Source organism: Anguilla anguilla, chromosome 6 (genome assembly GCF_013347855.1).
Source record: "Anguilla anguilla isolate fAngAng1 chromosome 6, fAngAng1.pri, whole genome shotgun sequence".
Lineage (NCBI taxonomy): Eukaryota > Metazoa > Chordata > Actinopteri > Anguilliformes > Anguillidae > Anguilla > Anguilla anguilla.
In genome coordinates this window covers 21338973-21359608 of record NC_049206.1, presented here as the reverse complement: position 1 = coordinate 21359608, position 20636 = coordinate 21338973, and the positions used below count along the sequence as shown (strand labels likewise).

Genomic DNA, 20636 nt, shown 5'->3' with positions numbered 1-20636 from the left:
GCAGTCACGGCAGGAGTTTCACATTCTTGAAACAAAATTCCAGCAACTAGAACAAGGATTTATTGGAACTAATTCAATCTCATTACCATGGCCAAGGAAACCTTTAAATTCTTGTTTATGAGGCCGGAGAGGGGATGTAAATAAATGTGCCATTGTGCCTGCTTGTTGCCATGGCAATAATGGTTCCTATTCAGAATGTGTATGTGTGTGGGTTCATTTTCCCATAATAAAGTTGTTCATCTTACTCTATTTATCTTATTTTATGTTCATTGTTACGCACCACCTGACCAAAACAAATTCCTTGTATGTGTAAACCTACTTGGCAATAAACCCGATTCTGATTCTGATTCTGATTCTGATAAAAGCATTCTACTAAAAAAAAATCAAAAATAAAAACTTACTGCAAGCAAATACTGAGAGATTGGATTATAGTGACCTGGTGGTAATCAATCACTTCTCAGCTTAAATGTACATAATGTTCTAATAAGTTATTACATTGTCCCAATGTTGCAGAAATATGAGGACATTACATGCTGGCAAACATGCTTGCGTAGCTGACTTGGGCTATTAATAACTAGACAAATTCACAGTACAGTAAACATAATTAACATTTTACACTATGACACCACAACTATCTTGAACATGCCAAAGGTTCCCTTAGATATTAGGCCTGCGTTCTATTAAAAATAAATCAAGCCTTGATAACATAACAACTGTCTTGCACAAAAAAAAGATAGAAAAAAATGAAACAAGGTTTGGTGTTCTTGAAGATCCATTTCACTGTCATTATTTTCTTTGCAAACAGCTAATTCATCTTCCTCCCAACTCCAGGTCGTGACACTGTCCAAGCACTCTATTACTACAACAGAAACTGCAGATATTGGAGTGAAGGAATTGTAGGACAGGGAACCCCATGCTGATTTCTCTCATTTATGTAACTGTGTCCAGTCCATGTTCATGTCTTTCCAGGATTGTAGCCACAATCTTACTAACATACACGACAGGACCAAAAGTATGTGGAGACCCCTTCTAATTATTGGGTTAGGCTACTTCAGCCACACCTATTGCTAACAGATGCATAAAATTGAGCATACAGCCATGCAATCTCCATTGACAAACATGGGCAGTAGAATAGGTCATGCTATGACAATGTGGCACTGTCATAGGATGCCACTTTTATAACAAGTCAGTTTGTCAACTGTAAGCGCTGTTATTGTGAAGCGGATCAACAACAGCTCAGTCGCAACGCGGTAGGTCGCACAAGCCCACAGAATGGGACTGTCGAGTGCTGAAGCGTGTAGCGTGTACAAGTCGTCTTTCCTCGGTTGAATCATTTGCTACTGAGTTCCAGATTGACTCTGGAAGCAACATCAGCACAAAAACTGTTCGTCGGGAGCTTTGTGAAATAGGTTTCCATTCCTGAACAGCCGCACATAAGCCTAAAATCACTGAGTGTAATGTCAAGCGTTGGCTGGAGTGGTGTAAAGCACACTGCCATTGGACTGCTCTAGAGTCCAATGGCAGTGTGCTTTACACCACTCCAGCCGACGCTTGACATTACACTCAGTGATTTTATTCTCTGAAGCAATGAATCATGCTTCACTATCTGGCAGTCTGACAGATGAATCTGGGTTTGGTGAATGCCAGGAGAATGCTACCTGTCTAAATGCATAGTAAAGCAACGGTAAAGTTTGATGGAGAAGGAATAATGGTCTGGGGCTGTTTTTCATGGTTTGGGATCAACCCCTTAGTTCCAGTGAAGGGAAATCTTAATGCTGCAGCATACATTGACATTCTAGAGAATAGTGCTTCCAACTTTGTGAGGGTCAATAAAGAAATGGTTTGGTTTGGTGTGGAAGAACTTGACTGGCCTGCACAGAGACCTGACTTCAACCCCATCGAACACCTTTGGGATGAATAGGAATACTGACTGCGAGCCAGGCCTTATCAGCCAACATCAGTGCCCAACCTCACTAATGCGCTTGTGGCTGAATGGAAGTGAATCCTCATAGCCATGTTCCAAAATTTAGCGGAAAGCCTTCCCAGAAGAGTGGAGACTGTCATAGCAGCAAAGGGGGGACCAACTTCATATTAATGCCCAAGTGCATATGCGTGTGATGTTATGGGGGGGTCCACACACTTTTGGCCATGTACTGTATTTCTCCCATACTGTCCAACTAACATAGTGAAAAGTTTTACAAAGTCAGCATGTGAGTTCTACTAAGCTTTCGGTATTCTGTATTTATAAAACACAAAGGCAAATGTTTCAGTCTTTCCAGACTCATTACTGAAGTTCATTGCCAGTAAAGAAGTTCTGTAAAGACAGAAATATTAGCCTTTGTGCTTGAGCACTTGAGCACCTTTTTGTTCATGCCATTGTTGCAAGTATGTCACCGTTAATAAAGGTATTTTACAAATTCTTTAATATGTAAATAAAAAAATAAAACAGAAACTCTTATTAATAGCAACCTATATTTTTATATATTATTCATTAGGACAGTTGGATTGTCTGAGGCAACTCAGGTGAAGAATGTTGCTCAAGGGTACAAGCACCACTGGAGGTTGGAACTTTCCATCTGATGGCCAAAATTCAAGAACTTTTCCACCCGTTGCGTGTGGAAAAAGGGTCACTGAAACTAAATCCAGTGCAATTTCTTGAATAAACTAAACCCATTGCCAATGTATTATTATCACAGCTGTAGACATGGTTAAAATGACACCATATTTTTATTCCACAGGAGATTCCACCCATATTTATTTGCCTGTGCAGCATGTTTAACTGTTACTTTAACTTTCATTTGAATGCTGGTGCAGGTTTTTCTGAAATGCTTCAGCAAGCAATTTGAAAATATCTTTCCAGGAGCCAAAAGCTTATCTCTTTTTTCTTCTTTCTTTTCTTATTTTGCTGTGGAAACCCATGGTCAAGGGGTACATCCAGCTGCTGACTGGTAGGTTTAGAAATTGGTTGGGTTTGGAAAACTGAAAATGTTTTGCTTAGCGCTAATGGTTGGTTGGTGGTTGGATTTAACTGTACTGTACAGACAGTCTCTCACCAAAATGAAAATAGAGCCAGTTCAAACACCAGAGAACTGAAAGGGGTCCGAAATTTTCCAAAAGATTTCCCGCATCTGTTTCCAGTTGAAGGATATAACTAATTCTAGAATCCTGTGGCAATGTCAGCTGGAAACATCAACAAGGGCCACACGCACAGCTGTGTGGGGCAAATCATGTTATGGTTATGCTCCTACTGAAATATGTACTTTCTAAATTGGACATATAAACTGTCTTCTTACACCTGATTAACAAACGGCAAAACAAGATATGCATCTGAAGTGTAGGCTACCAAGCAACATATCACAAGAAAGAAACCCAGCCACACACATACATAAACAAACACCGCAGTTCTCCAGTTAAGTTTTGCGCAAAGAAAACCTGAAATCAGTGCCTCACAGCATTCGCTGAACTATTCCGTGCGCACCGCGCTTCGAATGATACCGTGGTGCTGAAACCGGAAGTTGCGTTTTCCAAAACGCGTTCCTATTTTTTACAGTCTCTGCTTCCTCCCAATAAAGAGCCCTGTACATAGCAGCATGCGCCGGTGAAGCTGAATCCTTGTGCAGAAGGTGACACATTGAACCGGCACTTAGAAATATCTGGTAAGATATCGTTCCTCTCAGGGCTGACGGGGAGTGCACATTGATAAGTTTAATACGTAAGTTAATCAGTAGAACAGGTGAATCTTGCTTGATGAATGAATGGCTTGTTAGCTGTCTCATCTGTCTATTAGCCATCTATTTTACTAGCTAGGTAGTTAATATGAACACATACAGTTTTAATAATTTTAGCTAGCTAACAGGCTAGTGCCGCTGAGGATGCAGAAGGGATTTTTCTTTCAATAAAATAGATATTTAACAGACATTCGCTTTTGATTATTTGCCTGGCTAGTAGCTGTATTATGTGCGATTGCAGATTATGTTTTCTTCTATGACCGCAAACGGTGAGAAATGTCTATAACCTTACAATCGGCACTTTGGCCTACTGAGCCGAGTCATTACAGTACTCGTTCTGTAACTTGCGTGTACGTTCTGTGGTTTGCCTTGGTGTAATATCTGATAGTACTAGCAACCAGTAATTTAGCAGGCTGCCTTCTTTTGTCCAGTATGAAACCTTTTGCGTCGCTGTGTAATTCCGTTCAAACCATTATGGATTTATGATATTTCATGTGCAGATTTTCGAAATGATTACAGATGGTGTTCTAGCTATAGCTGTATGCTTCACAAATGTGACGCCCTGCTTTTTATTATTGTACTATTGTATACACAAACAAATGCGCGTGTGTATTTTTTTGCATCATAATTGTCTCTTTTAAAACAATTTTAAATATTTAATGTCTGCAGTCTGTAACTGGCACATTAACTACTTTGCTGGATTATAAATGTATAAAAAGATGTAGGCTAGGTCTTCCTTTTAGGAAAATTATTTTAGAAGAATTTGCCCATAGTTTACATGTGTTGTTTTTATTGCTTTGTCATTGCTTACTAGTTCTAATTCCTCTCATGAATACTGTGGGGAAGTCTGCGAACTTTCCAATGTGACTCTCACATGATCCCTCACATCATTCAAAAAGATGTAGCTACTTTAGCCCCCCCTCATTTTTTATAAGCAGATTAACACTTTCATTATGAAATCAGGTTCCCCTTGTAAAAGGGGAATCTCAGTGGGGTTTTCCTGGTTAAATAATGGTTAAATAAAAAAAATCTATTTGCCCTTTGGTCCGTTAGAGGTGATAAAGGAACTTTCTAAATTGACTTATTATTTTTACTATTATTTATTACTGCATGAAGCTTGAGTGACAGCTGTTCTGATCCGAGCAATATAAGCATACTTAACTATTGGTGCATTTTAAGGAAGTGGATCAGATGCTTGTCACGGTGATATCGACTTACGTATCACGTTATGTATGCCAGCTCATGAGTTGCAGATTTATGATGCTTTGTGCACTTAATGGTTTAAATGAGCTGCTCGTATGATGAGAACCATCTAACTGTGTGGCTACTGGACAAAAAAAAAAGATTACTAATGCCAGGACATCAAGGTTTTTTTTTTTTTTAACTTGCTCGTTTGAGCATGTTTGAGAACTTTTTGTTTGTTAAGTGATGCTTTTATTTTGGGAATTGTGTGTTGCTGAATGCTGCAGCCTTGTCTTGGGAGTCTTCTTTGTGTTGTAGGCAAATTGGTACATTGGCTGCTTGCATGAGGCCACCATGTCAGACTTTTCTTCCTCACCTCTTGTCAGTTATGACAAGACTAGCTTGGTCAGAGTGAGTCCTATGAAGGTGTTAAGCATGGTTCTTTCTTTTGGCCCTTTTGAATAGGGGGGTTACAATGCCTGCTCTGTTTGGACAATTTGCTTATGTCAGTGCTGCTGTGCTGAAGTAGTAGCACCGTCCCCCCGTCCCCCCCAACTGGCTGCGTTGTCAAGGCCATTCCCGGTCGTCTCCAACGGCGATACTATTGTTCGCCGATGTGTGTTGATGTACTGTCGCACCCCACCGAACCCTATTGGCTGTGTTGCCTGGGCTTGCAATGCCTTTTTACAGTGTTCCAACCTGCCTTGGGCCTGAGGACAGCTAAATGTCGTCAAACAAGCAGAGTGAACAAACTGAGCTGTTTTGCGGTTTTATCAAGCCTCCAGTCCACACAAAGTGTAGCGTCTTTTGTCACGGTTAGAACAAGCTTACTGTAAGAACGACTTTGCATGAAACGGCTTCTCCTTGAATGATAACGCCAGACACGTATGCAAGAGTGCGTGTAGGAACATGGACTGTTCGCAGTATAGCTGCCATGTTAGCAACGGGCTCCTCAGTTAAAAATTGTATTCTTCTCTTGGCCTACTGTTAGTGGAGACACGTGGACGGTGTTTCTTTTCAGGAAATGGAATATTTTCAGGTAGACTGACTGCCTGTCATTCTCTGGTTAAGGGTGTGTGTCATTTGAAGTTGAGCAGTTGGGGAGGGAGTGGGGACTGCGTGGAGGGGGGGTTGAGTGGGGAGTGGGAAGGGCATCATGGTTTGATCCAGTTGTGCGTGCGGGTGACTGCGCACACACCACCCTTCCTGGTAGGGCGTGGCCCACCAGATGCACTTCTATATCTCCCGTGCGCACGTCTCGGAAGCCATTAGCGCAGACACAGGACACCGGGAAGGTTAACAGGCCGCTCATTTGTGTATCAAATTTCATTAGACTGCACTGCTCTCCACAGAACCTTCTGAACCTCAGAAGCCTGCAGGCCTTTTTCAAGTTCAATGGGTATTGCATCATAAGCTGCTTTGCGACATGCTCCATGCGTTTCTCCCACCGAAAGCGGTTTGCTCTGTGCTCAAATGCACGTACAACATTAGATATGTCATGGTTGAACAGAAGCCACACATATCTCTATATGAAGGACTGCACCCACGGTAAAACACTTTCAGGAACATTCCAGTCATTTCACTGTTTCCTGCTGCTGTCTCAACCTGACTTTTCAGCTGCACACTTGTGTAGCTATCATAGTGAATAGTATGGTGTTTAAGGACATAATTAGTTCTTCTATTCAAATATTATTACTGTTGTTTGCAATATCTTCTTCCTTTCGAATGTGCATTTAAAAACAAGTGAAATGCTCTGATATTAACACATTCTTTCAGTCTTCATTTCAACATTTAATCGGTAAAGAAGATTTAAAAAAAGCCTGCTGTACAATTAAGGTTACTATCTATGACATGTGAAAGTAATGCATTGCATAGAGGATTCAGGATTCAGTGTTGTCACATTGCTTAAAATGGCCAGACTGTGACCACTAGTACTACTCTGCAGTAGGTATGAAGAAACCAACTTGTTGTTCTTTTAGCCCACTGGCCAGTGTTGTATAGTGTCTGAGATTATACTTTGAGGGATATTTTGCGGACAGCACCTCAGTCCCCTCAGCTCTCAAGCAAACTTAAAAAGCTAAGACCAGGCTTTTATCTGTCGGAAATGTGGCACTGACTCTCAGAACTAGACGCTTGGTTCCTTTAGCATGCAGCAGTGTTTACTTGCATAATTGTAATACATTTTGTGGTATTGGTTTCCCTCAGGGCCTGAAGTCTGCGCTCTACAAAATGGTGAATGGAGTTTTGCTTTTTAATCTGATTGATGGCCTTGCTTGCTTGCCATCTTTCCTTTCTCAAGGATCATTGAAACGGCAGCACTAGGATTTCTGTTTTCTCCTTGAAATCTGTATTCAGCTTTCATTGAACAAAACAAAAAATACTGTAGGCGTACTGGTTAGCAGTATTAACTGTGCTGTACAACTGTAGTATAAATAACCATACGTGCATCCAGAAATCACACAGACAAGAACAAAGTCACACTGACATAAATAAATAAATAGGTATTTTCACTCTAGGATTTCTGTTAAACTAATGGTCATGGCTTATTGGGGTGCAGTTTTGAATGACATGGATTTGATTCAGTGGAAAAAGATACTAACTTTCTGCTCTTAATAGATGAGTTTTCTTGCAACATCATGCTGAATATGGTCAGGCAGAGTCTATGAAACTTCAGCAGGCAATATCCTGAGTACATTATCTTAGATTAGACCACATCCTGAAATTATCCTCTTTTTTTTTATTAGATATGGCTATTTAATCTTATGGTCATAATTGCAATCGGCGTCACACCTTAAATTTTCTCTCCCTTCAAGAAAAACACAACCCTGGCTTTGTACATAGTTTTACACCAGCAGTCATAAAGATGATAAAATTTTGCAGGAGTGGTGTCCTATGCCTCAGTTTGTCCTGTTTCAAGTGTTTCTGCCGCAAACTGCAAGCTTTGTTTGTAAACAGGAAGCTCATCTGCAGTAGTCGAGTTCCTACACAAAAATGTGAACCAGCTCTGTTGGAGAGAAAGTAGGTCTAGACTGAATTGTTATGAAACTCATTCGATGAAAATAATGCATACATGTCAGTCTTTTTGTGCGTTCATGGAATAGCTGCGCTGTAAAGAACCTGATATTGCCAGCCAAAATGTGATGGATTAATAGCTTATTTTAATCCAAGTATATTAAAAGGTGCCAACTTTATTTAAATGTTAAATACTTGATATCAAGAAGACTAAATGCCTGTGGGTGTTTTAGAACAAATTGTACCTCTGGAATTTTATTGTCTGGTAATGTATTGGCATAATACGCCTGCTAAAAGTTTCTACTCTGGCTTTTGAACAAGTGTATAAGGAACAGAGGCAAAATAAGTTCAGCCCATTGCTGCCACCTACAGGCATTGCAGGGGAAGGCTGCTTTTGAAGCAGAAAGTGGGATTGGTCGTGCAGGCTTGGAAGGTTTGTACACTGTTTCTAATAGAAAAAAAAGGGTTATCATTTAATATCTGCAATTCAGAAGCCAGGGAACTGTGATGGGGATTATAACAAAGTCAAGAGGTTGCTAATGTGTGCCTATTTTATAAAACTTTGGGTTCTGTGTCTTTGAAGTCAATCGTCCTTTCTGCATGATTTTAAAATCATTCCATTGGGCAAACTGATTTTCTTTTTTGAAAGTGATTCTATTGAAATGCTTAAAAATGAAGTTCCTAGCATTTAACTTGCAGTAATGGCAGTATTTAATTAAGTAAACTGCTTCATATAGAACATTGCATCCAGTTTCTCTGCATTGTGTAATACACATAAAGCCACAGCCAATTTTGGACTTTTCAAACTATTGTATTTATTTCTTTCTGAGATGATAAAATATGTGCTTTGTATTTTTGTCTTGGTGTTTCAGACTCCTGTGAATCCAAGATGAACGACGTCAGGTCCTCCATATCCAAAATAGTAAGCGCTCTTTAAGCTCACCCTCATGTTAGGGCAAACTGGGGAGCGAGGGGCAGTGTGCTTTCCTCTGACCATTTTACAAAAAACATGACTGTTGAAATGTTTTAAGTTGTTTTACTTCTCTACGTACCCTTTCCTTCTGACAACGTTAGCTGTACGCGCGACCGAGTGGCCATTGTATAATTTTTGGTATTGCTAAAATATGAAATCAAATCAATTTTATTTGTATAGCAATTTTTACAGAAAGCTGTCACAAAGACACTTTACAGAGTAGTGGGAAAAAGAGCAAGAAACAGAGCAAAAAGCACAAAAACCAGGCCTGGACCCCCAAATAGCAAACGCATACAGTAAAAACATTTTTTAAAAAGAGAGAAAAAACTCCCAGCGGGGAGAAAAATAACTTGGCTGGGGTGGAAAGGAGCCGTTGAGCAGCAGTTGTAAGCGTTTGAACGCTGGCGAACGGCACCGACCCCTCGTCTTCCCGCAGTTTAACGGGGCGCCGCGCTCCTACACCCGCTTCAACCTGACGCGGAACATGGAGGGCGACGGCAGCCAGGTGGAGATGAAGCTGTCCTCGGACGTGGACGAGGAGACGGACCACCCCGCCGGGGAGCGCCAGGGCAACGGCTACGGCCAACCCCACGACGCCACCTACGTCCAGAAGCTCGGCCACTCCCCGAGGAACGTCTGCTTCATGATCGTCGCCACCCTCCTCGTCTTCGCCATCGGTGAGGCCGCACGCGTGACTGTGCGCGCCCCTCCGTGTGAGGGGACGGCCTCCGTGCGTAATGTGGGCTGCGGGTGTGGGTGCGTCACGCGTGGCACTGGATTCTGTCGTGTGCGGTATTGGATCCCGTTATACGTATGGTGCTGGATCCTGTCATATGTGTGGTACTAGATCCTGCTATACTTATGGTACTGGATCCTATCATGTGTGGTACTACATCCTGTTATACTTCTGGTACTGGATCCTGTCGTATGTGTGGCACTGGATCTAGTTCTACTCGTGGTACTGGATCCTGTCATATGTGCAGTATCAGATCCCGTCATACATGTGGTAGCACAGGTCTCTACAGTGCTCCCATTTTAGGAGCATTTGCTCCTGAAAATTATTGTGTGCGAAATGTAAAAATAATTCAGGAGCACATGTACTAATTGGGATGCTTTAGTGTGCTCCTAAATTTTTCAACTTAGGAGCACATGTGCTCCTCGGAAAGAAATGTTAGCACAGAGCCATGTATCAGATCCTGTCCACTGAATATGATGCAATACTGAAACTACCGATCGCTGATCACCTTTGTTGGCTATTTCTCTCCTAGGATATCTGATTGGCTACTTGGCTGACCACAGGCAGGATAAGGAGTGTTCCGAGCTCCCTCTCTCCGACGACCCAGTGTCAGAAGAGCGAGTGTTGCCGGTCGAGGAAGAAATCGTTCTGGACTGGAGTGATCTCAAGGCATTGCTGAAAGAGAAGTTAAATGAGAACAGCCTACAGGCAGCCTTCAAGTGAATAGACTTTAAATTCTCCTGTTGCCCAAACCTTTGCATTTGGTTCTTAGGCATAAAATTTACCTAATAGTTTGTGTTCTTGATCCAGTTTTGTTGAAGCTAGCATTTTGTAGGGTGTTTATTTATCGATTTACTTATTTATTTACGCGCATATGTACTTATTTACTTATTTTTTCTTTTTTTTATTCGAAGGGGGCCCTCATATATTTTTACTGTTGACTGGGATTTTGTCATATTGGTTGTCTTGTTGTCAGACCTGCTTTGAAAAAATCAGAGCCCGTGGCATGTTGGGATTGACAGCACGTCCTTCACGTCCGAGGTTCTGTCTCTCACATGCAGTCGAGTTCATGGACACTTTCTGTCTTTTTGTACCTCTGCCTCCTCCTCCACCCTCTTCCTCTTTCTCTGCCCGTCTCTCTCTCTCTCTCTCTCTCTCTCCCGCGCAGAGAGTTTAGCCTCGCCGCGCACGAAGCCGGCTCCGAGGGGGACAGGTCTCTGGCCTCTCGGGTCCACGAAAGGTTCAAGAGTTACGACATGAGCCCCTGGACCGACAACCACTACGTCAAGCTGCAGGGCCCTCCCAGGACCGGCAACAACAGAGTGTCCTTCGCCGGGGAAGAGATCGGTAGGCCTCAGGCGTACCTGGCCTACAGCGCCACCGGGACCGTGCAGGTGAGCACCGGAATCGCCGTGCCCACCCCCGCATTTCCGAAGGCTCCGAAGCCAGTGGTCTTTTTAAATCAGGCGCGTGACCTTTGAACCCGTCCGCAGGGCAACCTGGTGTACGCCTACTACGGCGAGCCGGGGGATTTCCAAATCGCGCAGAACTTCAAAGCGCAGCTGAACGGGAGCGTCGTCCTCCTCCGAGCGGGAAAAATAAGCTTTGCCGAGAAGGTAAGCGAAGCGCCCGTAGCGGACGCGCGGCGTGTAGCGCGCGCAGCGTTGCGCAGCGTCGTTTATTACAGAGGGGGGGCGGTGCATTTTAATTGCCTGCGTTCTTGTGTTTACACGTAGCTGTAGCACGTTCTGCGTTAGTGCCGTTTAGCGTCGCAGCCCGGCTGTAGCGAAGATGCTCTCTATTTCCTGTGCATCGCAGGTGGCTAACGCTGCCAAGATGAAGGCCGCGGCCGTGCTGATCTACCCAGACCCCGCTGACTACAGTATTGAAACCAACACAGAGCTCTATGGTCATGTGAGTACAAACTGCTGGTGTTCAATGCTGGTTCAAGGACTGTAATTACACTACTATTTATTTATTTATTTCTTCCTTCTTCTTTTATTTCAGGTCCACTTGGGCACTGGTGACCCATATACCCCAGGGTTCCCCTCCTTCAACCACACGCAGTTCCCCCCGGTAAAATCCTCGGGACTGCCCGAAATCCCGGCCCAGACCATCACCGCCAGCATGGCGACCAAGCTCTTCGGGTATGGCCACACGCTTCTGTTCTCATCTGACCATACCAGTACCCAAGCAAAATGCGTGAAATAACTGTTCGCCATGCTTGGTGATCAGTGCTTACTAAAGGAGCTCTCCTTCCCCACAATCCCCCCTCCCCCTCCCCCAAAACACAGGAAGATGACCGGAATCAGCGCTCCCGGCAACTGGGAAGGCAAACTGGGTGTGAACTACAAGATTGGTGGGGACGGTGATGTGGTCACGGTGGAAGTGAACAACGTCCCCACGGAGAAGAAGATCACCAACGTGTTCGGTGTCATCATGGGAGTCGTAGACCCAGGTACTGTAAAAACATACAAAAATAAAAAATTTTTTTAAATATTTAAAAATATAAAATGTTTAGTCCCCCCCAACCATTACCGTTTTGAGCACACAAGCAGTGTATCTGTTTTTTGGTCAGTGTTTTTGCATATAAATTGAATGATTTAATTATTATTTGTTTGTTTATTTTTAATTGTTTTTTTTTTTTTTTTTTTTTTTTTAACCGTTACTCTTTTTTACTCTCATTTCTTTGCGTAGATCGTTACTTAGTGATTGGTGCGCAGAGAGACTCCTGGGGTCCAGGATTCGCCAGGTCGACTGTAGGCACCAGCCTGTTGGTGGAGCTGGCCCGTGTCATCTCGGATATGGAGAAAAACGGTGAGGGAGGGCCGGTCGTCATGTGTTACGCTTCACCCAATGGGGAGGGCGAGGGAAGCAGGAAGCATTTTGTAGAGAATGATTATGTGAATTTAGACAATTGAAAATAAAAACAACAGTACAAAAAAGTGAGGTCGGGCACTGATTGGGCAATTAGGCCTGGCTTGCAGTTGGCTTTTCAGTTGATTCCAAAAGTGTTGGATGGGGTTGAGGTCAGGGCTCTGTGCAGGCCTGTCAATTTCTTCCACACCGTTGTCACCAAAATAATTTCTACATGGATCTTGCTGTGTGTCCAGGGGCATTGTCATGCAGAAACAGGAAGGGGCCTTCCTCAAAATGTTGAGGAGACACAGAAACATTTTGAATGTCATTGTATGCCAAAGCATTGCGATTTGCCTTCACAGGAACTAAAAGGCCTAGCCCAAACTATGAAAAACAGCCCCAGAGCAAGTGGTGTCCTGATCATTTTGGTCTATGGCATACCTATGTTTTCCAGCATAGCATAGTAAAGTACTTGCCGATTGTGGCATGCTTACAAGTGCCATTTTCGATTGTGTCCTCAATTAAATAATTTTTTAATCGTATCCTATTTATGGCGCAAACGTAGAATAATAGTCCAGCCGATTTAATTGATTTTGTTTGTTCTTAAAAAGTTTTTTATTGGTCCTTTTTGTAATGGCCTTTGTTTGTTTTTCTGCTTTCTGCAGATGGATTTGTGCCCAGAAGGAGTATCATTTTTGCAAGCTGGAGTGCTGGTGAATATGGGAGCGTTGGCGCCACAGAGTGGCTGGAGGCAAGAACTGCATAGACACTGCACTTGAAGCAGGATGCCTTTTGGTTTCAGATAACTTACAAAGTAAATTATTGTTTGTTCCTTTTCTTGCAGGGATATTTGTCTTCGATGAACCTGAAGGCCTTTTCTTACATAAGTCTGGATGGCGTGGTTGCAGGTTAGCTCAACAGATGCTTATCACTTTTTTCAGTTAAGGTGAAAGAAAGATTTGGTAAGTTTTGTAGATGTTATACATTGTATACTCACGGATTTGGCTTTTTTTCAGGGTCTGATTCCATCAAAGCATCGGCAAGCCCACTTTTGTACACCTTGTTTGAGGGTGCATTGAAGGAGGTATGATGTCGTAGCTAATAGAGTGAATTCATGCTCCTTTTATTTTCCCTTTTTTTTTTATTTTAAAATGAAGGTGATTTTCCCACTACAGGTAAACAGCCCCACCACTGGGCAGACTCTGTATGCACAAGTAGGCGGGGAAAAATCAGTGTGAGTACCTCTTAAAACGGACCCAAACCTACGCCGTTGTCATTGACGTGTCTTACAAGTGTCTTTGGCGCACAGTATTTGAGGCTGTAGTAAACGGACCACCGAGGCTGACCTGTGAGGAGAGACCAATCAGTGACCGATCGTGAATTTGAATCTTACATTTGAGTGAAGTCTCATTTAACACTCTGTGGTGAGAGTGTTTGTCTATGTTGGTGTGATGAAAGTCCCTTTGAAGTCACAGTGCTAGAGTGATTTCTGTGAGAGAATGAAAAACAGGGAAGGTTTTCAGGCAGCCAATCCTGGCCAGCCCTGTAATTGTCAGGGTTGACTTGACATGAGCCGTTTGTACATCCAGCAAAATACTTTCCCCAGGGCTCAATTTTAAACGCCCTTGCCTTTTCCCAGAAAACCTAAATTCAGTATCAGCTTCCAGTTGTTATCCGAATTGACATGTTTAAGTAGAATCCTGAATGGTTTACCCCTGCCTTTTCCAAAGTACTCAGAGTCCCCAGCACTTTATGGGAAGAGAACTCACAAGAAATGCCACCTCAAATGACTTTCACAAATGACACACACTTTATTTTGTACTTGTTAATAGTGAATTTTGTTGTGCAGAACTAGCCACTGTGTTCTGTCATTGAGACAAATGTTATGGTGTTTGTTCAAACCTCTGATATATGTAAACCAACTTGAATGAATGTGTATTTATTTGCAATCGTGGCCGTGCATATTGACACTAAAAAAATGTATATTTTGAAGATAATCCAGTGAGGGCTTTACAGGGGATGACCTTGGGTGACCCCCAACCCCCAGCTAAATTTTGGCGGTGCGGCTAGGAACTGCCTAGGCACGGCACGATTGCCGTCCCCTGTGTGTGACCGTGACCGTGACCATGACCACTTAAGCAGTGGTATGACCAGTCTGGTTTTGTGATTTGGCAGCATGGTCCCCATGAAGATGGATGACACTGCTTACCCCTTCCTGGCCTTTTCGGGGATCCCCTCCATTTCATTCCGCTTCACGGTGAGAATTTAATAAAACATTTTTTTTTGATTCCACAGTTACGTATTTGCTTCCTGTTAAAAATGCACAACACATCTACTGCTCGCTCCCAGATACCCGCTTTGGCAATTTTAGCAATTCTGCTAAAAGTCCTCCAAAGCGAGGCGAAAGACTGATAAAATGACTGGAAACGCTTGGTTGCAGTTATCGCTGCTAAAGGTGGTGCAACCAGTTGGGTTTAAGGAGGCAATGACTTTTTCACGTGGGTAGTGTGGGCGTTTGACTTTTTTCATTTTTTCATCATTAAATATTACTTAAAGAAATGTGTTTTATTTACTTGAGTTCCATGAAATCATTCAGTGTGACAAATATTCAGTAATAGAGAAAATCAGAAATGGCGGTGATGATTTTTCACGGCACTGGACGCCGGGCAGTTAAAAGCCACCCGTAGTGGCTGAGCAAGTAGAGGGAGTTACAGTAGTATTGCACAATCAACCAGCGAATATGCCTTAGTACTGGTGCAATCCATCTTCTATATCAGACCATGGAACATATGAGACCTGGGTCAAATACGTATTTGTTTTGGATTCAAATACTTTTCTGTGCTCTACTGATCTTGCCTGGTGTAACTGAGCCTTCCAGTATGACCAGAATTACACTTTTTGAGAGTATGTCATTGGTTTTAATACAGCAGACAAGATTAGTAAAGCGTAAAAAAAAGTATTTGAATCCAAAACAAGTGCGTATTTGACCCAGGTCTGGGACATATCATTTCTTTCATGAACAGTGGCATGAATAGTGCGTTTGTTGAAGATACTTCATTCTTGAAGACAGAGCTGGGAACGCGGGTGTAAATACTGATGTCGAGGATTTTCTCTGAGCGTCCCTCGAATTCTCGCCCCAGGACACTGTAGATTACCCGTACTTCGGGACCTTGCTGGACACCGAAAACAAGCTGAGCACCGCCACGAGGACCCGCCCGGCGAGGATTGCCGTTGCAGCCGGGCAGGTGGCGGGCCAGATGGCGCTCAGGCTGGTCCACGACCACCTGCTGAAGCTGGACCTGCTGGGGTACGACGGCGTGATCCGCAAAAACGTGGCCAAGCTCCATCGCCAGCTCTACCTGCTGAAGCAGGTGAGTCGCGTTCTCCGCCTTCCCTGAGCGTCCACAGCAGGAGAGGTGGAGCTGAGGTTACTTTTCCCAGCTGAGAAGTGGGGAACATTGGAGAGATTTTACCTGCTAGCCGGTCGCAGGTGTGGATTTCCTGTAGCAGGTAGGTGCAGATGGAGTTTAACTGTAATAACACCCTTGGCTGCGATGAGGAACGCCGACTTTTCGATCTGGTTGTGAGCGTTTTTGAGCGTGCGCATTTGCGCGGACTCTAAAGTCGGCGTTCGGTGTCTTTTCAGTCCAAAATCCTGCCCGAGACCCTGACCTCGCAATGGCTGACGTCAGCGGCCGGGTCCTACGGGCGTGCCTCGAGCGGCCTCCACACCGACATCCGGAACAGCGATCTCGTCGACGTGGAGCGGTGCCGCGTCCTCAACGACCGGATCATGAGGGTAACCGCACCCCCTCCGCGGCTCGTCGTTCCGCTTCCGATTCCTGCTTCCGTGTTGTAGAAACGACGCGATTCGGACCTTAACGTTGCACCTATGAGGGGACGCACTTGAGTGGTGTGGCGTTCCAGTTCTGTAACACCTCTTTCTGCTGTCCAATGTGGAACTGCTATGATACTGTAGGCTTGCTGTTTTCTGCCATGAGATTCCGTATATATTAGCCTTTTTATTGCAGACCCTTTTAAAGGCGTGTCATCGTGAACCACGTGGACCGTTCACATTTACGTTTTCTTCTCACAGGTGGAGAAAAACCTCCTCTCTCCGTACGAGAATGTGAAGGAGACCCCGTTCCGCCACATCATCTTCGGCTCGGGCGCCCACACGTTGCCGGCCATTTTGGAGCACCTCAAAGCTCTCAGGGATCACTCGCCCGAAACAGAAGTGGATTTTTTCAGGAATCAGTTTGCCCTGGTCACCTGGACCATCCAGGGCTGTGCCAACGCTCTGGCGGGGGACATTTGGGTACTGAATAGGGAGGAGTAGGCCTAGGTTGTTGCAACTGCCCAGTGAATGCAAAATATAGCACTCCCAAGTCCAAATAGGCATGGTTCTCAGATTAGAAAATTGGAGAGGCCTTTTGGTGATTTAAAAAAAAAAAAAAAAGCTCTTGTGCTGATTTGTTGTGCAATATTTAAATGGCCCTACTCCCGATGGAATGTTCTTAAACAATTCTAATGCGTGACCGTAAGACGTATTAATGCCTTAAAGAAATCTCCACTGGAAAATAAGTGATTTAAGAAGCCTAAATGAATTTTGTGGGATTAGATGTGAAAGGTTTTTATTTATTTATTTCTAATTAACAACACGCATTAGGCATTAATTAGATGTACAGTCAAATGGAAAACAGCACAAACCATTATTAATCGGGTAGATTGCAACACAATGCTTAGTCAGCATCATCCCTTCTAAGTGAAAACTTAACTTGCATTGGTGCTTTTAAAATTTAAATGCCAAAGTTATAAAGCATATCAAATGCAAATCAATCTGGTAATGTTGCATTGCAAGTTATACGATATGAGAAATGATATGATAGGAGAATTGAACGGCACGTGATATGCTCTAAGAAATAAGAGGCATGACTTTAAACAGACATACAAATAATGAATTACCTTGCATAAACAGAATGGGACTATAAACACTAACTGATATCCCATTGGCATTTCCTCATATATTTCCTGCGACTAAAACACAAATTTAATTTAATTTGCATTTCAAGAAAGGTTATTTTAGATCCCCCCTGTGTGTTTCAGTCCTTAGGCTGTAATCATTACCTTCTCCAATAGCCAGCATTATTTGGCCTCAAAGCAGCCACTATATTTTTGTTGGTTGGTTTTTTAAGATGGGGAGAATGGGTCTTCACCGTTTGGCACTGAGGTATGTATTTATTTGTTATTTATTTATCAGTGACAGGGTTCACTATAAATAGTGTTTTTTTGTAACGCCTTTTTACGATATAATTATCGGAAGCAGTGCCTTCCATAATTATGACAGTTATACTGTCGAATATACAAAGCAGCATCTGCTACGGAAATAAACTTGTTACCAACAGGTGTTACTGGAAACTGCTGCATTGCACAGCGGTTGATAATTAGTCAAATGTCTACCAATTTGTCTTCTCAGATCTCTAGGTGTTTTCCATCGAGGTGGAAAAAATAAACAGCTAGTATATGTTTACAGCATGGCCACTACTGACCCCGGCCGTTTCTGGTATACACATTTTGGTGCATTTGTATTTCTAATCCTAAAACATTATCGGGAGCAGTGTCTTCCATAATGTCAAGAAGAAGGTAGTTTTTGCCTACCAGCGTGTATATATCGAGAGCAGTGTCTCTCATATTTCACTGTAGGGTGGATGTAATTATCGGGGACAGTGTTTCCCATAATCGTTATATATATTGTCTGCATTAACAAACTACTGGATTACTTCACATCCCTCATATGTGTGTCATCTCAACCCTTAAAGCCGCTCCATATGAGTTTTGTCTTCTTTACCAGCTTGTTTTGAAAACCATCTAAAAATCAACAAGGCATCCATTTTTATTGGTTTATTAAAACAAATAAAAGAGAGCAAATTACTTCATGTTTCCACGACCATCTTAGAGCTTTTCTTTGCATGGTTCTTCTGATGAAATTATCATTTTTGTTTCATGTGTGTGGATTACGCATACCTTGTGTGACCACTGTTCTACAAATTTACAGATTCCTTAAATGAAGCAAGTTTTGATTGCTAGATTTCTTTTTTCTTATTGAAAATTTTTGAATTATTGTTTTGAAACTTGTAGTTTTGTTTAAATTCAATCTTAAAGCTCTTGGATAATTTAATAGTTTGTTTAAAAGTGAAAATATATATTTGGTTATTTGGATATATTTTGGTTACACATTGGTTTTGTTATCCAGTAGAACATGCAAGAATAATTAGAATATTCTATTGAATATAAATTCAGTCTAAATGTTGCATGTAATTTTTGATCATTTCATTTCATTTTAGTATAACTGGGTGAAAAGAAAATAAGTACAGGGAAGGAGAGTCCCAGAAAAAAAAAAATCCATTGAGTGAAGTTTTGGGGACATTCAATTTAATTCACCCAAATTAATGATTGGGGAATACATAGGTATTGTATGACTTATTGTGCTTGTGATTGTGTATTTAATGCAGAATGAGGAATTGATTTATTGGTATTTTTACCATTCACTCACTCATACAAATCTTTTTTTAGCAGTACTTCCTGTTGTGTGTCAAGTTGACGTTGGACATTTTAAACTGAGCATTAAACCTGTCTATCACTTTTTTCTTCACAATTAACATTTGACAAATTCTTGAGATTCATTAGCGTAGTTGGTATCATGTTTGTTCCTTGCTTTGAATGCTCTATGCAGTTAATTTATAACATTATACAAGTTAAATTGCATGCAACAGGTAACCTTCAACCAATGGCCTAGTGTCATAATTAGCTAAATAGATTTTAAAACACTGACAAAATTGTAGCTAAATGTAATAATCAACTTAAAACCCTCTACATTTAGAATTTGTTGCCTATCAAGCCAGTTGTATGCTGCCACAGCGTTCTTTTAATTTGTCCAACGGTTTGCTTTCTAAGTGTTCTTCTAGTACAGTATGTTACAATTGAAAACGTCAAGCTTTTTTTTTAGGCTGTTATGACTTAAAGCTTTGTGGTAGAGGATATAAAAATAATGATTTGTGGGTATTCTGGATGTTGGTGCTTGGGACTGTACAGTAAAATACATTAGATTTCTGTTCCCCATTATTTCAATAAATTTGTTCATCGCTGTATTCATTGTTTGGCATTTATTGCTATGGGTGGCAATAGCAAGTGTATAGTATGTACCTCGTATGCATGCAGTTGCTTTAACAGTATGTGAACACTTTGCTTGGTATAGATGATTAAAGCTTACTTGTGTGAAAATAAACCAAATAATTTTTTTTGGTAATACTGAGGTCTCATATCACAGAACCATTGACAGATAATGAATGCATGAGATGTATTGAAACTGCACAGGTTTATCTAAGCAGTTGGCCTTTTTTCAGTGTTTGTAACCAGTGACAACCATTGCAGGTAGAGGCCACAAATTCTGTTAGTTTGCTAGTTACCTTGAACCAGTTTCATTGTCTGTGTGTACCGTTTGTTATATAGACCATACAGCATAATAGAAAATAACAGAGAACTGCTCTGACTGATGTGAATATAAGACATTTGTTCTTCAAGGACATGACAGCCGTTCCTCACATTGTGAGCTTAAGGGTTCTTCATCCCTGAATAGACATCAGAAGTTCTTCATCCCTCAAGTTAATTATTGATGGAATGCAAATAAGTGAACACAGCATAGCTAACTTGCATTTGGTGCATTAGTGAAGATGCACTTATACTCACTGGTCTGGGAATGTTGCCAAATTTACCACTGCTGATCATATAACTCGGGTGAATGCACTTATGTTCTCTTACGTTGTTAATTGCCCTGAACATGAGTCTGCTAAATTAATGTGATGTAACAGGGCAAGCACCTAATCTGAGAACCCCTGCCCTAAGTATGCAATAATTACAAGACTGACTTGGTTTACTGTGAGACTCCTGGTTGCAATTATTTAGTAGCACCACATAGTGGCAACAGAGTGTAGGAAGTGTGTGTGTGGGCGTCTCTCTCGCTCTCTCTCTCTCTATATATATATATATATATACATATAGTCACATGCAATACATCTTCAGAAACTTCAAAATAGTTTAAAACGATGTCTTTAAAGTTCAATGGATTCATGAAATTAAATTAAACAAA

General features: G+C 42.1%; 1 protein-coding gene across 6 annotated transcripts; it reads left to right on the top strand.

The window, feature by feature from the left end:
• Nucleotides 1-3525: 3525 nt before the first annotated feature.
• LOC118230761 (transferrin receptor protein 1-like) lies at nt 3526-19638 on the top strand. 6 transcript variants are annotated; one of them, XM_035424059.1, is made up of 19 exons: nt 6291-6309; nt 7116-7142; nt 8795-8844; nt 9332-9572; nt 10164-10350; nt 10800-11025; nt 11125-11247; nt 11450-11545; nt 11639-11778; nt 11926-12089; nt 12329-12448; nt 13156-13241; nt 13335-13398; nt 13507-13574; nt 13648-13724; nt 14666-14747; nt 15631-15861; nt 16137-16289; nt 16587-19638. In XM_035424059.1, the coding sequence occupies exons 1-19, from the start codon at nt 6306-6308 to the stop codon at nt 16827-16829; spliced, it is 2382 nt and encodes a 793-aa protein (XP_035279950.1). In that variant the 5' UTR covers nt 6291-6305; the 3' UTR covers nt 16830-19638. The 6 variants fall into 6 exon arrangements, with proteins under 6 accessions (XP_035279951.1, XP_035279953.1, XP_035279950.1 ...); XM_035424057.1 differs by lacking the exon at nt 6291-6309 and adding an exon at nt 6425-6458 and having other exon boundaries at nt 13666-13724; XM_035424056.1 differs by lacking the exon at nt 6291-6309 and adding an exon at nt 6425-6458.
• The last annotated feature ends 998 nt before the right edge of the window (nt 19639-20636 follow it).